General features: G+C 43.5%; 1 protein-coding gene across 1 annotated transcript in view; it reads right to left on the bottom strand.

Moving 5' to 3' along the window:
- Positions 1 to 770: 770 nt before the first annotated feature.
- Positions 771 to 22,942, bottom strand: part of KIZ (kizuna centrosomal protein) — a 52,466-nt gene continuing 30,294 nt past the window's right edge. The window contains exons 10-14 of the mRNA XM_082480359.1: positions 21,583 to 21,742; positions 20,508 to 20,573; positions 10,990 to 11,089; positions 2,853 to 2,896; positions 771 to 1,000 (exon numbers count right to left, since the gene is read on the bottom strand). Of these exons, the coding sequence (XP_082336485.1) occupies positions 897 to 1,000; positions 2,853 to 2,896; positions 10,990 to 11,089; positions 20,508 to 20,573; positions 21,583 to 21,742 (474 nt within the window). The 3' untranslated portion in view covers positions 771 to 896. The remainder of the gene's footprint in view (positions 1,001 to 2,852; positions 2,897 to 10,989; positions 11,090 to 20,507; positions 20,574 to 21,582; positions 21,743 to 22,942) is intronic.

Below are 22,942 nucleotides of genomic sequence, written 5' to 3'. Positions count from 1 at the left end.
TCTGTTCCAAAAATGTGCTGAATTAGAAATGTACGATTTATGCATTTCTTCTTCTTGATCTGTTGCAGAAGAAGATAAAGATCAAACATGCCAGCCGGCCCCAAGTAGCATATGTATGCATACCCAGAATGCTTGCTTTCTTTTTTCAAAACCACATCCAGCTCTGTAGGCAAAGTATGAGGATACACACAAGCGTCAGAAGAGGATGGTCTTTGCGCTCGCAGCGCAACAAAAGCGGAGGTCAGAGGAAGTGGCACCGCTGAGCCGCTTCCAGCAAAAGAGAGGCCACGCCAATTTGGCCATGGAATACTGCTGTCAATTCCAGATCGCTGCTGACTGACTCCTCACCTGCAACAGCCTCTTCGTGCCTCCCACGCAGAAGGGTGACCTGTCACACGGCTGCGTCCTGCAGCTTTCCTGCTGGCACCGGGCAGGAGATGCTCGCTGTGAGCAGGGGACTGCGGACAAGCAGCTCCCAGCCCCAGGAACAAGAGAGACAGGACACTGTGCGAAGGACACAGCTCCCTCCCTGAGGAGGAGGTTGTTTTATAGACAGCCCCCACCCTCTGAGGTGGTAACGCTCAGAGATGAACACTGGGCGAGCATCTCCGAGCAAGAGGACGTCTCGGGACGCCTCTTCGTTTAGTCCCCCAAAAAACAAATATATCACAAAAAGGCTCAGTCTCAAAGGGCAGAATTGCCGTCAGAGGAGGAAAACACTTAGCAGTTAAGAGAAAGCACACATACAAGGAGGCCATGTAGAGTATCAGGTAATATTTATTTAGTATTTAAATTTTCCTTGACTATAAAGTGATGAGCTGCTCTTTAGACAGAGGCACTCTCAGTATGTACAAGATGATACTGTTTATTTCTTCCCAAAAGCGAGCGGGGGAATCTTAATCATAGAAGTCATCAAAGTCGTCTGCTTCTGTGCTGTGAGTTTGTGGGCGCAAAGCAGCCTCAATCTCGGAGCTGCTGTCGTCAGATTCACCCCAGAAAGCTGAGGGGGAGGAGAGAAAAAAAAAAAAAAAAGAAGTAATTATAAAGTCTTTTCCATGTTAATGTCACTTATGTCACAGACATGGTCATTTTACAGCTCTCTGGAGGCAGACAGACACCGTGGCTTATGGAGAAGGTCAGAGTTTTGAAGATGGTGCGTTTCCGACACAGCGTGCTGTCAACACGTTGTGGTCTCCGATAACGGAGCTGCGGTGGCCAAACAGTGGGCTCATTCAGAGGTCCCACTTCATTGTTCCTCAAGGTAGCTTGAGAGAACATTTCCACTCCAAGCAATTTACTTGACCAGCTGCTGCCTGAATTAGAGCTTTGTCTATTATGTTGCACTTTCTCCCCCTACTTGACCCTGCAGTGAAGTCACAATCAGAGCATGACATCACAGAGTTGGCATAAAAATGGCAATGATGTCATAAGTGAAAAATCACCACTTTGAGCTAGGATCAAATACAGGCAAGACTGACTTCAAACAACTGCATGGCTCGAACAAACAGCTCTGGGAATCAGCAAACAATTTCACTGAAATAAACAGTCACATTGAAATTCGGAGTGCCTGACAGATTCCCGAATATGTAAATTCACTTGACCTGCGGGGAGTGAAAAGCATGGCACATGGGGAAGCGTAAGTCAGGTCCACAGTCGCTCTGAGAGCTGCGCTGTCTGCCTGTTCCTAACCACTTCCAGAGTGCTGCCGTTTGTCCAAAGCCAGCGCAATAGCCGCGACGCCCCAGATGAGGCGTAAGACTCAGAAATAGGGATTCAGGCGGCAGGAGAGAAGGAAGGCTGTCAGACCTCGTACAGAAATTTCGGCTCATGTTCGACTGAGGCGCTGTTAGTGCGTTCGGTGCTTTTGATGGCACAAGCTATATAAATATCTTATCTACAAATGCAGCAGCTGCATCTTTCATCCTATATCCCCGGCCCCCTGCACGGCAGGTCTGTGCTCGGCCAGGAACGGCGGAGCGGTGCTGGCTGCACCCTGCGCTCGCTGCCACGCCGAACACCCGCGAAGAGGCTGAACGCACCGAAAGGCTCCAAAAAAAATGAAACTCCCTAGCAGAGAAGGAAATGGGCTGGGGACGTGAGCGCGCCTTTCAAATGGCACCATAGCAGCCATCATTTATGGCATCCTTAAGTCAGCTCAGATGCCACACCTCTAAAACATGTTCTGTACCATTCAGGACTGCACAGCACCTAAAGCTGAGCTCCGGGCAAAGAGCTCCCTGCTCCCAGCACTGGCTTCGCTTACGGGAGGCCCCATTAGAGGTTACTTCAGACACCACTGGTCCTTACGGGTGCTTAAAAGAGGAAAATGAAAGGCAGGGGAGAATAAAAACATGCAGGGCCCAAACAGCAAATCAAAAGAAAGTCTGCTTTCTCATGGAAAAAAATCCCAAACAACAAAACTGTTCCAGATGCAGACACGCGGGTGCACAGGCACCTTTGTGCACCTACCTATTGTAACTGCGCAAACACACGTGCTGCTGCCCACCCGCTTCTGCAACCCCTATTTCAAAGGGAAGGCCGAGAAAACGTCAGCTTTTTCCTTCTCTGGGTTCTCCTGCCTACTATTTGCTACTGTTTGATTTAAACCCTGAAGTAAAGATCACTATTCCTTCCACATCATATGCATGATGAAACATATCCTCTCTGGTCCAGAATTTGTCATCGTCAACTATCTGCTGGGTCCTGTGTTGAGGCAGAGAAATTCCCCGCTTTCCCATCTCCTTATGCTCCTATTTTACACAGTTCCATAGTGTTGTTCTTGGAGGTTTTCTACAACACAAATTACACTTAGAAAGACATTGATTTTAAGTAGCATAACATTTGTTTCTTACCTTTGGATTTTATAGCAGTTACCATTCCCTTTCTGGTTTCAGTCCTGTAAAAGAGAAAGATTTCAAATAATCAGCACAAAATTAAAAGAAAGTCAGTTGACTTCAAAAAAAAAACCAAACCACCAAACCCAAAACTGCGAGATGGTTTAAAAAGATCTCAGTAACTTCTGTAACTACTTTTTTTTTTTTTAAACAACTATTTTATCAAGTGTTTTTTCACCTTTATGCCTTCTAAAAGGTGGAAAAATTAACATGCAGCAGAGACGCTGGTCCAGATGTTCAGGCAGCGTGAACTGGAGTCATTCCTTGGTAACGGCGCTGATTTACACCAGTAGTGAATTAAGGGTACAAAGGATCAGAGCTCCATCTATCTTTTGCAGCCTTTCAGATAATGCAAAGAAAGTAAAGAAAAAAAAAAAAAATCCAAACAAAAATAAAAGCACCCCCCACTGATGCTCACTGAACTTCCTTATTCCCCTTCCTGCCCGTGTACTCCTCCAGCCCAGCCACTGGGTTCCCATAGCATCCTCCACGTCCCTATGTAAATGTGCAATCTCCCGGCTGCCTTTGATCTACCTTGATGTATATGCAGTTGCGACTCCGTTCTGTTAAATGACTGCTCTTGTGTCTAGAGCATCACAGGCCCCTTTTGAATCTCTCAAACAAGCTGGAATCATTTTGATCTTTTGTGTGTAGCGTGCGTATTGTGTTAGCGCTGTGAAATAATCACATAGGGGCAATGATGGAGGAGAATTAACTGTTATATTAACAATCCTGCAATAAGCTCTAAAAATAAAGCTTCAGCTGATTTTAATACGGAAGATCAAATAGGAGATATTTGTGACATTACTGTGCGAACTAGTAAAATATAAGCAAATGTCAAGCTGCAATTTGAAGCTGTTGCCGCAGTCAAAACAGGACTTGATCAGCTGTCAAAAATTTGCTGCATTTCACTGAAAGACATGGCAGCTAATACATAATTGCTTAAAGCGGGGAGTTAAAAACATTCTAACTACTGTTGTGGAAGCATTTGTGAAGAAGATAAAAAAAAAAAAAAAAAAGCAGAGAGGATTCATTGCTTGTCTTATACCACTGTATTCAGTAAGAATTCGGGATTGCAGCTGGAAACCTAAACTTAAAGCAGGGGGAAGTTTCATTACGTTACAGCAACTTTTCCTTTTTAATTAAAGAAAGCTCATACTGTTTAGATCACATTCCTTTTCTACAAGCTGTGAATGCCATTAGCACACAACCTCCCTCTTTGCAGATATACAAAAATTCCCAGAAATAGAATATTAAACATAGCCAAAGTTAACCGAGATGCCAAACTGAGGTTTACATACTAGTAACAAGTAACAGTACTAGTTGAGTATTAACAGCGACTTAACTAATTATTAACTTATCGTTTCTTTAAGTAAAAAGCTGTAAAATGTTAGCCTTCAAATATTTATCTGACAGTTTGTTAGCATGCCATCCAAACACCTTTCCGTTTAATTCATAGTCAAACCCGACGCTGCATTACACTTCAACTTCTCATTCAAACGCATTTACTCGACAGTATTTCCAGCGAGTATTTTAAGTCAGAGCCTCTGGGTTGAGTCCTGAAATACACCGAATGCCCTTAACTCGTGCTCACTTTGGTGAGATTTCACGACCCTCAGCATTTCCCAGGAGGTGCTCCACGTATCCCAGGCTTAGCCCATAAAAATGTGCTCAAGAGGATGCAACTCTGTTTCCCCTGGGTGTAGAGCGAGAAACCACTTGTTGCTGAGCTACAAATTGAGAGGTGACTTCTGTGGCAGACTGCACAAGAACCATTTTATCTTCAAGTAGTTCAGTAAAAGAAGATGAGGCAGCTGGCAGCTACCGCTCCCACTGCCTGCTGCTTCGTCTCCCATCGTCAAGGGAGGCGTACGGGGTTTCGTTCTTCAGCCATGCTAGGAGGTCCCTAGAAGTGATTTTTTTGCTCCGCTTCTCCCCGCAGTTCAAGCCCAGATCAAACAGGAGAGGGTTGGTCATTTGGGCCCAGAGCTTCTGCTGCGCTGAGGACCACCACGCGCAACATGGAGCACAGGACCACCAGTGGAGGACTGCCCAGCGCTCAGGTGGCTCGGTCCTCTTCCACAACTCAAAGCACTGCAAGGTGCTCTAGGTCCGGCTGAAGACCAGTGGTCTCATGGAGAAGTTGTGGTGGACAAAGTTCACCGCGGTCGTAGGAAGGTCTGGGAACCTTCCTTCTTCTTCCCCAGCTTGCCATGAAGAAAAAGGTCAATGCTGACAGGAAAGCAGGGGGGAAAGACAGATGTTTGCATTCTACCAAACCCCATCCATTTGTTGGGGTTCATCCTCCTGGGGCTAATCTACCATGCCCAAGAGAGGGATTCACTCCAAGCACAGCACCGAGCCGTAGCGCTGCACGCCGGGAGTTGGGTGTTCGTGTGACACAGCGGCCCATAAAGAGAGAGACGGGGAACAGGGTGTCAGCAAAGGCTTGGCATGAAAGCTGTCGGCACGCAGAGAAATGCCCAGAGAGATACGGGGAAAATGGAGCTAGGACATCAGAAAGGCCAGATCGGAATTCGCAGCTCCGCCAAACCAAGCCTGGAAAATGCTGCAAGATAGCTTTGTAACAGGGAATAAAATTCCTGAATTACGTCTGAAGTGTTAGTCAAGGCTGATAAGATGCAAGAAGACCTCTACGTTGCAAAACATTTGTATTCAGAAATCGGCAAATTCAATCATGAAAGTTATCATCTGGTATACTGAGCACACAATAACCACACAGACCTCCGCGGAGAAATTTTAGGAGTATAAATGAAGTAAGGCCAGTTTCACTGCCTCGACTAATCCCCCGTTGTGACCCTTCGATATCCATTTACACATTTGCTTCTTCCCTAAAATAATTCCAAACTGAACCCAGGCTCTAACAAAGAAAAAACCCAAACCAGTTTAACTTCAAAGGGCCTTTTAATCTCTCCTTTGCTCTGATGAAACAGGCTTTTTGTATTGAAGATGCTGCAACAATAAGAAATGAAAAAGCTCCAAGAAAATATTTTCCCCTCCATAAAGAAAATTAATATTAAGAGGAAAATACCAGACCAACAGGAGCCAAGTTAATAGAGGTGGCTCACTGAAAAACAGCAGAAAGTGTTTGCTTTAGCCTGAATATCTTTTAGCTAAAGCACCTGTTGAACCTCTGTGTTTCGGTGTCAAGTGTAAAAAGACACCCGAACACCAAAGGGGGGGGGGGGGGGGGGGGGGGGGGAAGATACCCACTTGCCAAAAAAACCCAACCAAAACCAAACCCACACAAAGAAAAGCGTCCAAACATCAAAGGGGAAAAATGCACAACAGCAAACCAGCAAAAAATACCCAAGCAGCAAGAGAAAGAAAATCACCACCCAAATACCAGGTTTTATGAGAAAACCAAACAAAACGCAGGGTGCAGGGGCCTGGGGAACACAGATACTCCCGCTAATCTTGTCAGAGGCTCGAAGCCTGCGCGCCTCCGTCCTGCACACGCATTGCCGAGGCAGCACCCCACGCAAACCAAATCAAGCCTTTCTTTTGCACGGGGTGGTGCTTATTAGCCCTCAGTGAGGGAAGCGATGAAGCTTCTCCCCAGCAATACATGGGGATGCGGAGTGGCAGATCCATCTTCAAAAAAAAAAAAAAAACCCACGATTTTTGAAAACATCTAAAAGCATCGTGGTAGTAAGCAAGCCAGGCTGCTCCATGGCAGTGCTTCCAACGTGACAGTCTCAGCTGGGTATCCCCCCCGTGATCGTACGCTTTCCTGCCAGTTCCTGCAGAAGCCTGACAGCTCTATCATTTTCTGCTGATCGTTTACTAGAAATTGGGTATCACAGAAGTATTCCCTGCCCCGGAAAGTCAGTATAAACCAACAAATCCATTCATCATGCCAGAATTGGAGTAATAATACTGAATTTAAGTAATTATACTGCAAATAGGATGGCCTTTATTTTAGGATACAAAGATCTGTATCAAGCTATGTTTAAGATCATTCTCTGTTTAGAAATACCAGGCTGAAGAAAAAAAAACAAAACAAAAACCAAAAAACCCCACAAAAAAACAAACAAACAAAACAAACCCATCCTCACCCAGAGAAACAGCTAACACAAAGACCGCATCACAGCGCTGTGATGAAACCGTGTCAGAAGAGCATAGGGCATCGCCGTAAAAATAGACTCCATTTCCTCTGTACTACACACGCAATATATTTAGATAGATGTTGTTGCCTCTTCCCACAAACCATTCCCCACCGATATTCCTGGAGCATCACGCTGCAACATTACTATTTCTGCAACAGCCGGCTGTTAAGATTTAGCATACAAAGCTCACAGAAATATCTGCAAGGTCAGAAAAACGCGCCTGAATTTACAGTCAGCTTCTTACAGAAGTGATTTGATAACTGGAAGTAAGGCAGAAGTGTAAGACAATCAGGTATGTGCTCATGGATGGGTGCTCCTCTCTCAGGAGTCTGGAAACACACTATGCTGCTTTCTCCAGGTTTCCTGCTAAGCAGCTCCTGAACGCTCCCAGCCCCAAACCTTTGGAGCCTCTCCTCAGAGCCCCAAACCTTTGGAGCCTCTCCTCAGAGCCCCGGCCAAACCGGGCGGTTCTGCCCACCCCCAGTCAGCTAAGCAATGTCAGAACTGGTTTCGCTGGGAGATGCGGGGGGATGATGCGGGGCGCTGGGCTGCGCAGAGCCCGAGTGCCCCCCGATGGCCAGCCCGCCGCCACACCGAGAGCGGCGCCAGCGGGACCCGTGTTCAACATCGCCCCCGAGAATAATTAAGAGGATGAATTATAATCTGTCAATTTTTATTTGCATATCATTACATCTGTGTTTGGTAAAAGGCAGCTTTCAACTAAAAAAGAGCCTTCAGAGACCAGAGCGGATTACTTCCGGAAGACAAATTAACCAAAGTTTAAAATACTTTCCACTGTGTTTGCGTCCTGGCAAATTAAAAATTGTTCTTTGGTTCTCAGTCGATAACGCACCTTTGATCTCCAGATTATTTTGAAACGAGACAGCGCAAACAAGTCAAAGAAAAAATAACCTGCTTGCATCAAAAATTCAGAATTACCCAGAAAGCTAGTGACCTCCACTGGCTGCATCCATTGCTACAGGACCACGAGATGCCACACACATCGCCTGCCGCCCGCTCTCGCGGAGAGATTCAGTCCTGACTTCTGATACCTTTTCCCCCAAGTAATTGTGTAATTTAAGACGCTCTTTGCTGCTGCAAGACGCTAACGCTTCAAACAAAAGTTGCATCTCCGCGCGGGTAAATATTCCTTCGGTAAAGTAATCGAAGCCAGGCAAAAGTAGTTTTATAGCTAAGCGTAGAGCAGGACGATATTTGCGGGAGAAGAGGAAGCTCTGGCATGCACCTCCGAACAAAAGGGAACAAGTGGTCTTTACTCGGAGAGCAGCTTCCTATTAAGACTCACTCCTTCGTACATTATGCCTTTCATCCCCACTCAACCACAAAATGATTTTGCTGTAGGAAATACAATGGCAGAAAAAGATTTACATTGAAAGAATCTTTAATAATAAACTGTTGCAGATCTGCCTACTTCCCCATGATTTATAATACAATAAACATCGGATTCTATTAAGTCTCATGCACTGAAGACACGCACTGAAAAACCGAATATGAAAGCCCTCAATTCTTCCCGTCTCCAGTACCATAATAGTGAAATGAGCATGTATAAATGTGCTAAGAGTATCTCTTTGCATCTTTTATGGCTTGTGTGTATTAATCTGTAAAGCTTATTAAGAAAGTCATTGCTATGCAAAGCAGCACCCAATCTCTTTCTCTTGCTTTTCAACAGAGCGCAGTGTTTAGCCAATAGGACCGGTCCCCTGCCCCTCATTCGGCATTCATAACATGCAACATTTGCACAATGTATCTCTCAAAGGCTGCTGAATAGAAAGCCTTAATACTCATGTAAACAACTGCAAACCAATTACTTAATGAATCAGGCCCACACATAATGAGGTGCCAGACAAAGAGCTATAAATGCATTTTTGCGCCCGAGCCTCTGCTTTAAAGTAAAATCCCTCAGCTGTAGTTTGGGCTTAACTGGCACATCATAATTATTGTCTGGAGGACATCAGAGGAAGCCATTTTTTTTATTTAGGTCCAGCAGGGTCTTTTGCGAGGTCACTCATCAGCTCAGTGACAAAACGGAGCAAAGAAGAATTTATAAAAAGTACCACAGCAGCGCTACACAGTTATGTTTATTCTCAAGTAGTGGGTTTCGAGACCACTTGTAAAAGCAATAAAGCCCGAGAAGTGACTGCAGTAAGTGGAGCGCTTAAATGCGAGCGGCGAAGAAATTGCGCTGCGTCCTGGCCGCAAACAAGCCGCCGGCCACCCTCCCTTTCCATTCCTCCGTCTTTCTCACCACTTTTGCTGCTCTCTGGCTCTGCGGAGCGGATGCCAAGTCTCCAAAAGCAAAGGCTGGTAGCAAACTTCATGTTTACAAGCCGGCATTAGTTTGGACTCGGTTAGAAAAACTAACCGAGCCGTTGCAAGAGGTTTTTGGTTTATTTTTTAAAGCAGCAGCGTCGTGTATCAGCGCGTGAAGCACACTTGCTTCTCTGTGCTGAAAGGCATGAAATTATAGGGCAGGGCGAATTATTTTAAAATCTATCACAAATAATAATTTGGAAAAAAAAAAAAAAAAAACACACCAGCAAAAAAAACCCTGTATGCATCTGAAAAACACAGAAGTCGCTGAATGCATTTTTAGCGAGTGGTGCAACATCCAAGGGGAAAAATGCCTGGAGACTTTTTTTAATTAAAAAAAAAAATAGTTCATTTTAAATGATACATATTTTATGCAGATGCTTAACAGTGATCCTGTAAGCAAGTTCTTCAGGGCCCGATCCTTCTCTTTCTGCTGTCCTAGGCTTCAGTGAACGACTAAAATTTAACATTTAAAAATTCACCTCTAGTAGCACCCTCGCATTTCATAGCAATATAAATATTAATCCTAAAGAAAAGCATGAATGCCACTCGTCAATATTGTGTTACGGCTTGTCTTTATTTACTGTACTTGAAGAATTACACAAATACTGTGACTTTCACACAACACTTGCAAAATTGGAATCGTCTCCCATATCAAAACTGGCCTCATCAATAACAGCATAAAAAGCAACAGAAAGATAGCGATGCTGTATAAACAGGAGGAGTTAAAAATTTATCAAAATGCTTTAAAGTCTCTTCCTGAGTGCTATTGATGGCAGTTTTCAGACCAGGGGTGGCGTAGCAGCAGCACCCACTTGCTGGGCTGTTCTAATAAGAGCAGATAAGGATCTAAAGCCCAGCCAATATTTCATGCGATAGCTGTGTTATATCCTATTTTCTGCTGCTTCTTGACCACCAATTTGATTGCTGGTGTTTGATTACCGTTACATGCCAATGAAGAATACAAGGAACATCCAACAGAACTGCTCAGGAACCTGCTGCAGTTAAAAAAAAAAAAAAACAACCAAAATAATAATAATAATAAAAAAAAAAAAAATCACAAACCAACTTTTTTCTTTTTTTTTTTTTTAAAAAAAAGAACAAACTGCATCCTTTAGGTACATGGGAGGCCATTAATTAAAACATACTCAGTTTGAAAGCAAGAAGGGCATGTTATAAATACCCCAGTATCAAATATAAAAAAAAACAACTCAAACCCCGAGCCCATGAAAAGCGTTATCCAGTTACAGCTAGTTTACGTCTTGGATACAAGGAGAAGAAACCCACCACTTTATTTCTTGAAGACTTTATATTTTATGTCTGCCCCTCTCCTGACAACTCCTATTGTCTGGCCCCTGAGTAGCCCTACTGAGAGCAGCTGTACACGCTAATTTGTGGTTCACTGAGATGTCAATTGAGTCTTAAAATGAGAAAACAACAGCTGCAAAACAATACTTGGCTTTGGCACAAATATTTTCTAAGGTGTACCAAAGTTTAAGACTTTTTGTTAGATAAACATAAATATGAACCTTAACCCTAGATCAAATGAAAAAATAAAATAACCACAGTCATTTTCTGTCCGTGTTCCTCATTCTACAGAGCGTTTCAAACATGAAAGGATTTAACAACGTTACCTTGAGAAGGGAGGACTTCTTTCATTCGATGAAGAACTAGTTTCCAAATGCATTTCTTGGCTTGATTTTGCTTTGGAACTATTATCGCCACTATCCCAACCTGATAAGTAAAAACATGAAATGTAAATTTTCAGATAATAATGACTGGACCTTACAACAACACGCAAGTCCCTAGCAGCAACACACTCTTATTTTCAAACAGATGCACATAATGGCCACGCTCTTGGTTTGATGACAAAGTCTAGAGAGGAGCACGCACCGCGCAGTTAGGGTATCCGCCTCAAGATAGTTTGCTCAGTTAGGTGGAAATTAGTTAAAAAACAGAAGAAAAACAAGATTCCCTCGCTATCAGTTAAGTGATCTGATGATGTTTGTTGTGAATAGTGAAGTTTTTGCACGTTTTACCTCATTTTAGAAAAGAAAAGAGCAAACACTGAGATTCTCTTAAGAGCTGTAATGCATCATGGCAACTTTAAGCAAAACTTAAAGGATTTCTGGGGTGGTTTTACTCTTTTTTTTTATCCTGAATTCTTGTTTACTTTAGCTAATCAAGAAGCAAGGTTATTTTTATCCTCCTTCCCCTTAAATGTAGATTATTTTGAATAGTTACAGATCTCAATATTATTTGATACATCAGTATTTTAACCACTCTCTTGAAATACAACTGCATTTGGGAGACAGAAATCTTGGGATTTTTATGACTTAAACAGCCAAACACCCAACTATTTCAAAATCTTTTATCCATGCTTTCCTTTCTTTCCTTTCTCCCCGCTCTGTGTATCTCATTTCCATTCTGTAGAGATTGATTTAAAAAAAAAAAAAAAAAAAAGAGGTAAATGAATTCATTCACTGGAATTGTACAATTGCTCATCTTTGTACTCATTTCCAAAGAACATGATGCTCAAGTACAAATCCCACTTTAAAAGGCTACTTTGCATATATATATAGTACTGAAGTTATAAACAAGCCTTAATTGTTACCAACTTCATTCCAGCCCAGGACAATTTGGTATTTCTGTACATCTTGGACACTCCTACTTTCTAACTGGCCACGCACGTTACCAGTCCGCTTCAGCGGATCGCACCACTCTGCACTTGGATTTCAGCGGCAGAAATCCTGCTCGGTCTCAGGCACTTCCAAAGAGGTGGAAGACGTCTGACGGGCACAGGAGATGGCCGAGCTCGGGCACAGGAGCTGCGCTGGCAGCAGCGCGCTGCTTCGCAGAACAAAGTCAGACTGCTTCCCAGAGGACGTATGAAGGAAAAGAGAAAGAAATCAAGAATGGAGGGGGAAAAAAAAAATAGAATGAAAAAAAAAAAAAGGGGGGGGGACACCCCCCATCCCCATGATGTACATGAGCAGTGGAGCAAAGACCTGCGGAGATCACAGCGGAAATCCTGGGTGCGAGACTGACGGCAGCTCAGGGCTGCAGACTGAGCGCTGTGGGCACGCACTGAGAAACCCCTGACCACAAAGGAACGAATATTCACACTTGTTTGTACGTTACTTCGGGGAAAAAAAAAAAAAAAAAGCTAATTTAATCTAATCAAGTCCTAACTCCCAGAAACTGCTTTTCACTCCAGCAGTAAAGCACTTATCATAGGTGTATTTTTCAGGACTCCTCAGGCACGGATTCCAACTAGAAAACACAAAGTGGCTGAGACCACGTGCTGACTTCTTGCCTGGGGATAGCGCAGGCTTTCCTTCGGGAGAGCATCCCTCTGCCTCCAGAAAGCCTTACACAAAGCCAGTTGTGGGTGGCTAACAGAACACCACAGGCCAAACACTCTGCAGACATTCAAAACCCAGTTACGTGTGCCCTCCAGTGCAGCTCTGGCATGTCCACGGCTTGCTCCTTGAGTGAAGGAGACTGTGAAGCAAACGGCCTCTGCACAACTCATCAGCTCTAATCGCCCTTCCCATTTCAGCCCTGCACGTGCGGAGGGATGCATCCCCCACATTTCAGTCTCTTCGGGGACTGAACGCTTTTCCTCCATCCCAACTACGACAGGTAGAGAGTTTACAGAGCAGATGGTGGTAGCTTCAGAGGGTGTTAGCATCGGTGTGTGCATCTTGAAGCCTTCCCTTTGTCTCAGGCTGAGCCTGGGAACCCCACCCTGAGCAGGGAGCCGACCCCGAGCTTGCTGTGGATGGGCTGCCCTGCAGCAGGATATCTGCAAACTCAGGGAAGTGCTTCTACCTGTGCACGAGTAACACTCGCTGTTGCTGTTGAATGCTCTTGCCATCCCTCGGGGCAGTGACACGGAGCCCGTCTTTGATCCAGGCGTACCCACCACACCTTTCCAGTTGGCACTTCAGAGTCCAGGTCTTTCCCAGCTCTGCCAAAACTCCAACTGGCCCACTGTTGTAATGCAGCTCTCTTTATGGCTTTTTCACGCATACCAACCTCAAAAGACCATTCCCCCATGCTTTCTGTGCCTGCACTGGCTCTCCTTCCTTCACTGCACTGAACAGTAACGCAAACTACTTGTTCTTCACCTTTAAGACCGTGCAGAGCCCAGCTTTGCCCTACCTGTCAATTATAATACAATGCTGGGCTACCAATCCCCACTTCTGCCTTAGTTACACCAGACCGCCTTGCCAATTAGTCCAGTCCTTTGAGAATCTTTGTGCTGACTTCCATTTCTGTAAGGTACGTAGGATGTGAGATCCTTCTAGGAACTCCTAAGCCCACCAGCTCACCTCCCCGGAAAGCCTGCCGTGGGGATTCTTCTGGGTTGCAGCACCCACGAAGCATCTGACAGCACATAACCAGTCAGTCTGCAGCAACTGCCGCTTTGCGTGCTGAGCAGTCACCTGGCTCTCACCTCCTCTTACCCCGCTCATCCCCTTAATCCCCTTGCCTTCAACAACACGTCTGTATTGTAAGCTGGCGGAAAGGAAGAGTCTCGGTTACAGACGTGCGGTGCTGACAACAAAACCAGCCCAACCTGGGCGCACGGCAAAACTTGCTTCACCGTTGTGAGAAAGCACAAGCGATTGGTGCAACGTACAGGGCAGAGAAGATACAAGAAATACACTGCTAGAAGAGAAAACTCTTAAGCGCTTCACTCCTTATAGAACTGCATCGTGCCATAAACCCCTTATGCAGATCAGTATATTTCCTTCATAAAACTGATCATTGTGTTTAAGGTTAAACACTACTTAATTCAAAGTGACACTTTTATTCTGGCACCTGCGTGTGTTTCTGTTGTTTGTTTTGCTAGAAGTATCTACCTTGCCATGCTGTAACAGCCAAGCTCATCCTCCCTGTTGCAGGCTGGGGACAGCAGGAGGCATGAAACACAAGTGTTCTTCCCTGAGCACACAGCAGAACATGACACCCTGGCAAGAAAGATGCCCTGAGTGAAGAAGGAGGGGGGGGGGGAAGGTGTTCAGAGCACGTCAGCAGCATGCAGACTGAAACCTTTTGATAAAAGAATTGCCAGCGACACAGAAATCATTCAGCAGGGAGCAACGGCACTGGGGAGCAGAAGCAGAGATGAGAGGAGGGCCATGGGCTGCAACAGTGCTGCTGGAGAGCAGCAGCTCCTGACAGCTGTCTCGTAACACCTCCTTAGGCTTGCTAAAAAGCATCTCTCCCTTCCCATCCAAATTCGGTAAATTCTTGCTACACCGGGTAAAAGGCAGATGCCATCCGTTTCATGTTCTCTTCCTAAGCAGTTTTTGGAAGGAGTGGCCTCACCACATCACTAGCTCTCATGTTCTGGAGACACCCCAGAAGCAGTGTAGGCACACAGGGGTGAAGCTGTCCAGACGGGGTGCTTTGAGCATTTACTCAGTCTGAACAGCCAGCCTGTATGGCACAAACAACTGAAGAAGCTTGATAAAACCGAATTCTTTTAAACTCGGACTGGGATGTCAATAATGGAGAGTTCTTAATCCAGTCTTCTGAGCAATACTGCAGCAGAATGGGAGCTGGTGTGTCCCAGACGACACAGCGCTCCTCACGCCTTCTTCCCTATGCATTGTTCCTTCCACTCAGAACTAGCAAAGGATCCGCGATACCACTATTAATTAAAAACACTCCACACTTTTCAACTTTGAATTAATTGTGCAGTCAGCATGGGTCAAAGCAGCTTTCATGTCAGCTTTTACAATTTCGTTCTGAACAAAATAGATGTAGTTTTCTTCTTTAGCCAACAATTCCAGGAAAAGAACGCCATCGTTGCATAACGAACCACTATTATTTTGTTCTGCCAAACAGTTAAATTGATCTTTAACCCCGAACATACTGTACCAGCACAGGATTGAAAAGAAGATATTTTCTGCATGCATTCCCCCTATAGCTTAGGTTGCAGCATCTATCAATTTATAGCCAAACATCTCAGCAGCTAAAAAAGCGATGTGATGTAATTTTCTGCAAGTGAAGAGATAAGAAAGCTCTTGGCCTTGTACTTGCAACATTTATATCTTGCTAATTGTACTACCTCTCTCACAGAGGAAGCTCACACTTTTTAAACATCAAAACCAGCATTAAAGCCCTTCACTGCAGCTAGAGTCCCAGCATAGAAGAGTCATGTGCAGACACCAAATCATCTTTCTACAAACGATTTCCAAGTGCTTGACTCTGCCTGTCTGGAAATAGGAAAGGTAAGTCACAACATTGCTGGTTTTTAAAATGCAGACTGGGAAAACAGAAATACCACTGTGTTCATGCGTAGCCCATACAGTGTGTGGGCAAAACTGAAATCTTCAACCTAAGCGACAAAGCACGGAAGCGAGCCGTAGTAGTAGTATAATAGGTGCTGCTCCACCAGGAGAGGAACAAGAGCACTCTGTATGCCACTCAAAAGCTATAAAGAGCTATCATCCATTATTTCCAATAACAATCAATAATCCTGTATGCAAACGGAGGTAGTTAGAAGGCAAAAGACCTCCGTGCTTTCGCAGACTCAACCCAGACACATATCTGCATTTTCCTCCTGTACGCAAGCGACAACCTACACCAAAAGGAACTTTGCTTTTTCTGGGTACTTTTATCACCGCTAACATAGTTAGCAGCTTGGGTATTTCAGCTGTCACTAGATTTCAAAGTCAATAATGCCTTGAAAGGAATATTATCAAGATCAGCTGAGCCTGCAAGCTGTGTAGTTTTACAGTTACCTTGGCATTAGTTACTGCATCCACATTCAAAAGTCCTGGTAGGTCTGGGCTGCCATACTGCTAGGTCCCGTACTAAAACGGGAAACTAACAACAGCTCCTGCCCAGAGGATCTTTAAATCTAAACGAGCTCCTCCACCACGTTAACACTAATTACTGCATTTGCTGATAATCTACAAAGAGCTACGCAGGATTAAAGGTGGGCTGTCAGCTGCCGTGCCACTGCCAGCACACAAACAGCCGCTGTGCACACCTCTGCCTCGGGACCAGAGGTGTGAGCACCAGCTGTATATGGGCTCTTATCCGCACTTACTTCCCTTGCAATAAAGCAAAACACTTGCATACAGAGAGAAGACAAAGGCTACCTGCAAATCCAATAGAAGGATGCACTCTTTGGAGAGCTAATAGATGAAAAAAAATCTCCAAATTAAAACCTCAGCAGAACGCTGCAGTAACCAGTACCCAGAAGCAGGTCAAATACCAGCTCTCTCTGTCCTTCTTTTAAACAACAACAACAAAAAGATAGATAAATATTCCTATCATAATAATATACCAACATACAATACTATCCTCTCAAGAGCAGACACTAGGATGACACCTGGGCTCCCCTGGAAATCCCAGGGGACCACGCCATCCAGTTAGAATACTTCTAGAAGCTGCTGCATCTCTGATCGAAGAAGAATTTTCACCCAGAATTTGTAAATATAAAGACTCCGAGGTCTTTCAGGAACTTAAGTCAAGCAGCGTAAAATATCACCTACAGGAGTATGTAATCCAAACTAATTTAAGCCAAATGCACAATCTTGCACTGTCCCAAGGTAGTTCTGTCAGACCACAACAGCAGGAGCGATTAATCCCGTACAGAGGAAATTTTTTAATAACAGCAGTTGCGAATGGGTTGATATCAAATGAAGCAAAAAGTTGGGTAGACTTATTAATGCCTTTATTAGTGCACTCCAAGTGGAACCTTGGGAACCTTTTAGCTTCAAGCTCAAAGAAGGACCTCACCAGGAAGGACATGTAGGCGTGGGAGAAGTGTTGGCAGGATTATTGGCTCATTAAAGGTGACCTAAAAAGGGAAGCAGAATTGGATTTGTGCTCTTTCATGTTCCCCTATGATATATAAAAAACGGCTAATTTTTTTTTTTTTCTTCTTAAGAGGGCTTTTCCTCCTTATTTCTACATTAGAGACTTTATAGCTGGAAGGTGACATTCAAGATGGTGTGAAAGTGAAGCCTGATGAGTGGAGAAGTAACACCATTTTTATTCAAATGCTTTATAGCTTTACTGTCTATTTAAATCAAAGACATAAATGAAGGGTAGAGAGAGAATCTGGTTTTGTTAATGATTTAACAAACTTGCCCCTTCAATAAAATCAGCAGCTTCCCACTCATAAATGAGACTCAAACAGTCATGCAGCAAAATAGGAAATAATGGATTTTATCCTTTCTTTTTAATCTCACATTATTGTCCTACCTCAGAAACAGCAAAAAAAGCTGAACAGTTTCTTTTACACGTCTTCCCACGATAAAAAACAAAGCATCCATGAAGAAAGTGAGAACAAATCCACATATCCTCCTCTATCCTCATATAACCTGGTATAAAATGAGATTGCTATTAATAACTAACTCCTCTCTGGGTGAGACGATACACAAAACACAATCCTTTTCAAGTCAATTATCACAACATGGCCTTCCACAAGCTTACGGCACGGCTCTAGGAAAGAAACCATCTTTGTGCTAAGAGTTACATCGCCCCCATGCCCCCAGTTGACTATGGGTTTGAAAAGCTCACTTGTACTGCCACGGATGGGAACAGCTCAGCAGATGCTTAGCAGAGCTCTGGGTGAAGTCAGTCCTTGCACGAGCGGTTTCAGGTACCAACACAGGCTGTCTCTAAGGGACATCCAACACCACGCCAGCTATGACTCTAAAGCCCTTTTCCCCAAAGCCACACAGCTATCGCCTTCTCCCCCCACAGGCATTACAGAAAAAATACAAATATTTCTGGAATATTTACAGAATACTACAATAAGTAAGTGTTTTGGGTCTTTTGGTTTTTTTTTTCTGTAACAGAAAAAAAATAAACCGAAACTACAGGAGCATTTGTAAAGTGCCATCATAGAAGACTGCTTGGAAGCACATCCACTCAGTTCTCACAATGAAGTCCATTAAAAGCTCCAAGGCTTCCAGTGTTTCAAACCAACACTTAAAGCCCTTAAAGAATGCAGCAAGTACTGAAAAAAAACCCCAAATTTGTATCCCTTAAGATGAGAAAAGGTGTACAGCCAAATGATCGTATATAGAATGGACATTAAATATCAGTTTATCTAAACCCAAAGCCAAGCCTTCAAACAAATCATTTGAGCCTAAAAGACAACACACAGACGCTGCTTCTATTTTAGGCACAGAACAATTTCAGAGCTCCGGGGCCACAATCCATAGCAAATAATGATGAGCCGAAAAGAAAAAAAAGCAACAGGCTGGAAGGGCGAGGAGCCAGAAGAGAACAAGAAGCCCAGAGAAGATCATGGGCTGAAGATGAATCGCATCTGAAAGGAGCAACTTTGCTTTCAAGTGAGATATGAAAAGCCTCACTCCTAGAGACAATGTGACCACTGGCTACTGGAACATGCTGCAGCGAAACAGTAAATAAAGCAGACTCCAAACGGATTTTAAACTGAAGTTACTGGTTTCACCGTTTAGGTTGGGGAGAGTTTCTCAGCATTTTTACAAATAGAAAGTGTTAGTATTTGCATACCCATTCAGTGAGAAAGCTACGGGAGAAGTAGGAAAGGGGGATGTCCATCGTGGCTTGGCTTTTGGCTAACTGACATCTAACACAGCGACCAGCCACGCAGACCGTCAGCGGCCCCAGCAGGAAAAACTACAATAGAGAATTCCCTTGCAAATTTGTATGCGAAATCATAGCTAAAACCAGTACTGATAAGTCATAAGATTCAGGGTGAGAAGCAAACCAAAAGCATTGGCAGCTATGGAGATCCAAACTCAAGAGCCAGTGTTCTCTTTAAAAAAAAAACCAACAACAAAACCAAAAACAAAACAAAAAACCAACACCAAAACAAAACAAACCACCCCAATAGTATCAGTGGTGGCATTAGTTGGAGGGAGTCACCATTCCCGATGTTGTTGCTACTGGCACTCTCCGCAGTTTGGGGAATTTAAACACCAATCCTCAAATTTGAATCCTCTTGCATTACAAACAAAATTGAACCAATGCCAAGATTTGCAAAATTTTAGATTAATTTTCAAATGAGAAGTCTGGTTTGCTTCATGAAAAAGATTTAAGTGGCTTTTAATTCCTTTTAATTCCTCTGGAAAAAAAAAAAAAAATCAATGCAATTTGTGTTTTAAAATATGTTGCCACGTGTGACTGAAGGACATTTTAAGAAGCAGGAAAGCAGAAAGCATTCTACGCTCTAGAAAAAACAAATATTTAAGTTTTATTGGGCTAACTTGGAATATTATTGCTGCAGTATAATTCAGGAATACAAGAAGCACGTTTTTATATTTCAGCTACAAATTAGGCTCAAAAAGCAGCAGAGGAAAACCTCTATAGAGAAATGAATTGCTCTCCAAAAGACAGGCTATTTCGTAGCCGTAAAAGAGCAGAAAAGCAACAGCGAGCGTTGCATAAGTAGATGCCCTCGCACCCTTCTGTCAGAGTACACACCTGCATAAATAAATATTTAGCCAAACATCAAAATTTATAAGGAAGCAGCCCACCACTTTACAAAAATCAGGCAAAAGCAAATTGAGACTCATCGCGGAGAGCCCTGCCCTGAATACTAATGCGTTATTGATATCCCAGGACCAAAAAGCAGCGACATCTCGGGATCCTAAGCAAGCCTCACACATGTCCTGCGGGAGGATCTGAACACGTCTTGATAAAACCTTATTGCTAAAAATTTTGTGTTATCGGGCAGCTTTTGTAACAGAGGCAAAGGCACGGCTTCCCGGCTCGCGGGGTTTTTCCCTGCGTTTATTCTAATGATACACATTCAATTACTCGAGAAAAGAAAAGAATCAAATCAGAAACATCTGTAGTTTGCCATATAATTACTGGATCTTCCCCATGGAGACTGACCTTTGTAACACTGATACTGGGACCTGAAAGGCTAAATGACAGGATATTCACATGGTTTAAATGTATAACATGATTACAAGGAATTAAATAGGCGCTGTTATTTTCCATCTTGGTTTATGTTAACATAAGCGTGGACTTTATGATCTTACGTTTAATCTTTGCGCTCAGTATGTAGTAGCTGAATTTACCCACTATTAGTGGACCCAAACCACTAAAATGCCATGTTTTCATTATATAATAAAGTTGAATACCGGATTCGAGGTTAATATGCAGCCATTACTTTTACCTGTAATAGGAATCTTTTGGACCGCGCTTTCTTCCTTGCTCTCATCTTCACACCAGCTTGTGACTTCTGGATGTGAACACACCATAATGAAACACATTTCAAAGTCGCAGTGATCAGACTGGTTTGTTTGCTTTTAAGCCCTACTCCCTTTAATTTCTCACTTTTGTTATCTCTTGTTTATTGATCTAAACTATCCATTACCGTTCTTAAAAGAGGCACCTACTGTGAACTTTCCTCGTATGTGCGGCTAGCCTGCCTCGCTGTAGCTTCCAGAGAAAAGGACAAGCTAACCAAATGTCTTAAATTATTTAAGACCCAATGGGATTTAGGAAACAAACAACCCACAGTAACTCTGCGATCTCGTCCGGCAGCCCGACAGCAGCAGCGTATATCATACCGACCGCGGAAAATTAGTTTAAATCAAAGTCTCCGTCTCCTCCACGGATAAAAGTCGCGTGAATTTAGGAGGCCTAAAGCAGTTTGTTTACATTTGCTGTGTAAAGAGCATTGCAACCTAATTGCCTGTCTCTTCCGGACTTTGATGTAAGGGATGCTCTGAGAGCAGAGCGAGCAAGTTGCCGTCGCCAGTTATTATGCCGGACTAATATATTACTTCCTTATCTGAAGAAATTAACTGGGTTTTCACAAACCCGCTCACCTTCTAAGCTCTGAAATGGCACCACACACCTTTCTCAGCATGAACCCTTTTATTTTTGAAAATTTATTCTCCAGTCTGGCTTTCTAATAAAAGGCAATGAATATATCCCACAATTTCTAGACGACCGACATTTCTTAAATAAATGCACACCTATAGATCCATTTTTAATAACTGCCACAAGGCTTGCTTTTCTACTCCTGCAGAAAAGATAGTCACAATAAGCATTGCTCATTTTAAGAAGTAAAAAGAATGACAAACAACGCTGATATATTTAGGAAAATCCCCCCCAATGTTCATTAGAAATATACATTCATTCGCCAGTCGCTATAATACAGTCCCCTGCAGATTTGGATAGAAAATACAGATATAGAGGACAATAACTTTGAGCGCACAGCCAGACCTTTTAACACTTGTTACCTCGTTCTCCCGCGCCGGCGAGCCGGGTAGCGTGTTTTGCCTGCTTTATTTCCCCGCCGTCGTTTGGGATCGATGGCAAGCTGTAAGATGATTCATTATTCTGAACAGATGACCTATCCCCACACTCTTCTGGAAGGACCTCTCTCAACACCGGTAGAGCCTGCAGCATTAAAAAGAATAGAAATAACCACAGCCCTATTATCCTTCGTCTCGAGCGTTTTCCAACATACATTTAGGCTAATCTATACTTCACTGCGTAATCTGTTTCCAGGGTGTTTTTGTTAGATGGTAAATTACCTCCGAGTTAAATCGGCACTAGCTCAGGAATTGCGTTCTGCCTTGAAGTAACACAAACTTTGAATTATTCTTTTAATCAATAGGTTTTCTGGAAATTCTCAGTAGTCCCTGCCTCACATATTCAGGGTAAGCAAAACAGAAGGGTGTATCAAATACGCTGCAACAGCAACAGACTGAAAAGAAACCTCGCCATTTCAGGCACGCAGCAATAAGGCAAGTTAACCCACGGCATTAGCAATAGCTGCAGCTTAAAACACCCCCGAGAGGACGAACCCGAAGGCAGAGAACCCGATGCACAGCTTGCCCAAGCTAGCCTCAACCAGGCGGGGTTCTGATTTTAATCCATGTTATTCCTGCACATTCATAAAGTTTGTCCTCTCCCGCCTGTGCGTGCAGCCTTTTGCAGCAGCGCTATTCAGACCTCCGTAGTCAAACGTATTTTTCACACAAAAAAATTAAGGTGGAAGCCAGTACCTTTACAGGGAGCGCAACGTATTGTAAATATGGCTGAGTTAAAAGCAGGCTTAAAATAAAGCAAGCACTTCAAATAAAGCAAGCACTTAGGTTACCATCCACCTGTGTTGGCTTTATAAAGCTCTTTCGGAGAGCGGGAGAAATCATCCTCCCTGGCGTTTATTATTTCTCAAACAGCAGCAGAGGCTTTTGGGGCATCCTTCCTATTTCTTCTTTACCTGTAGGGTGTTCCTTTTGGTTTTATTTTGTAGCACAAAATATGGGCTCGAGTCTTTGAAATCTACTAAAATTTCTACTCTAATTAAAAAATTGTTTTATTAAACAATTAGATAATAAAACAATAAGTCTCAGCGATGAGGACCAACATCTCAGAAAGAACCCCAGGTTTTGTAACTGACCTGAGAGTATGGGAACAGCTTCAAGCCAAAATATTTTGGACTCATGAGAAAGATGTTATCCTCCTGCATCTGCCCCCTCCTCATTAATCCATATTTATTCAGGAGTCCAGAATGGCAGCTTTTCCATCTTAAGCAAATAGGTCACTGAATTTTTTTTTTCTATTAAACCTGCATACAGGAAGCATCCCTAC

The sequence above is a fragment of the Vanellus vanellus genome, assembly GCF_965231255.1.
Source record: "Vanellus vanellus genome assembly, chromosome: 3".
Taxonomy (NCBI): domain Eukaryota; kingdom Metazoa; phylum Chordata; class Aves; order Charadriiformes; family Charadriidae; genus Vanellus; species Vanellus vanellus.
Note: the sequence above shows the minus strand (reverse complement) of the source record. Positions and strands in the feature narration are given on the sequence as shown.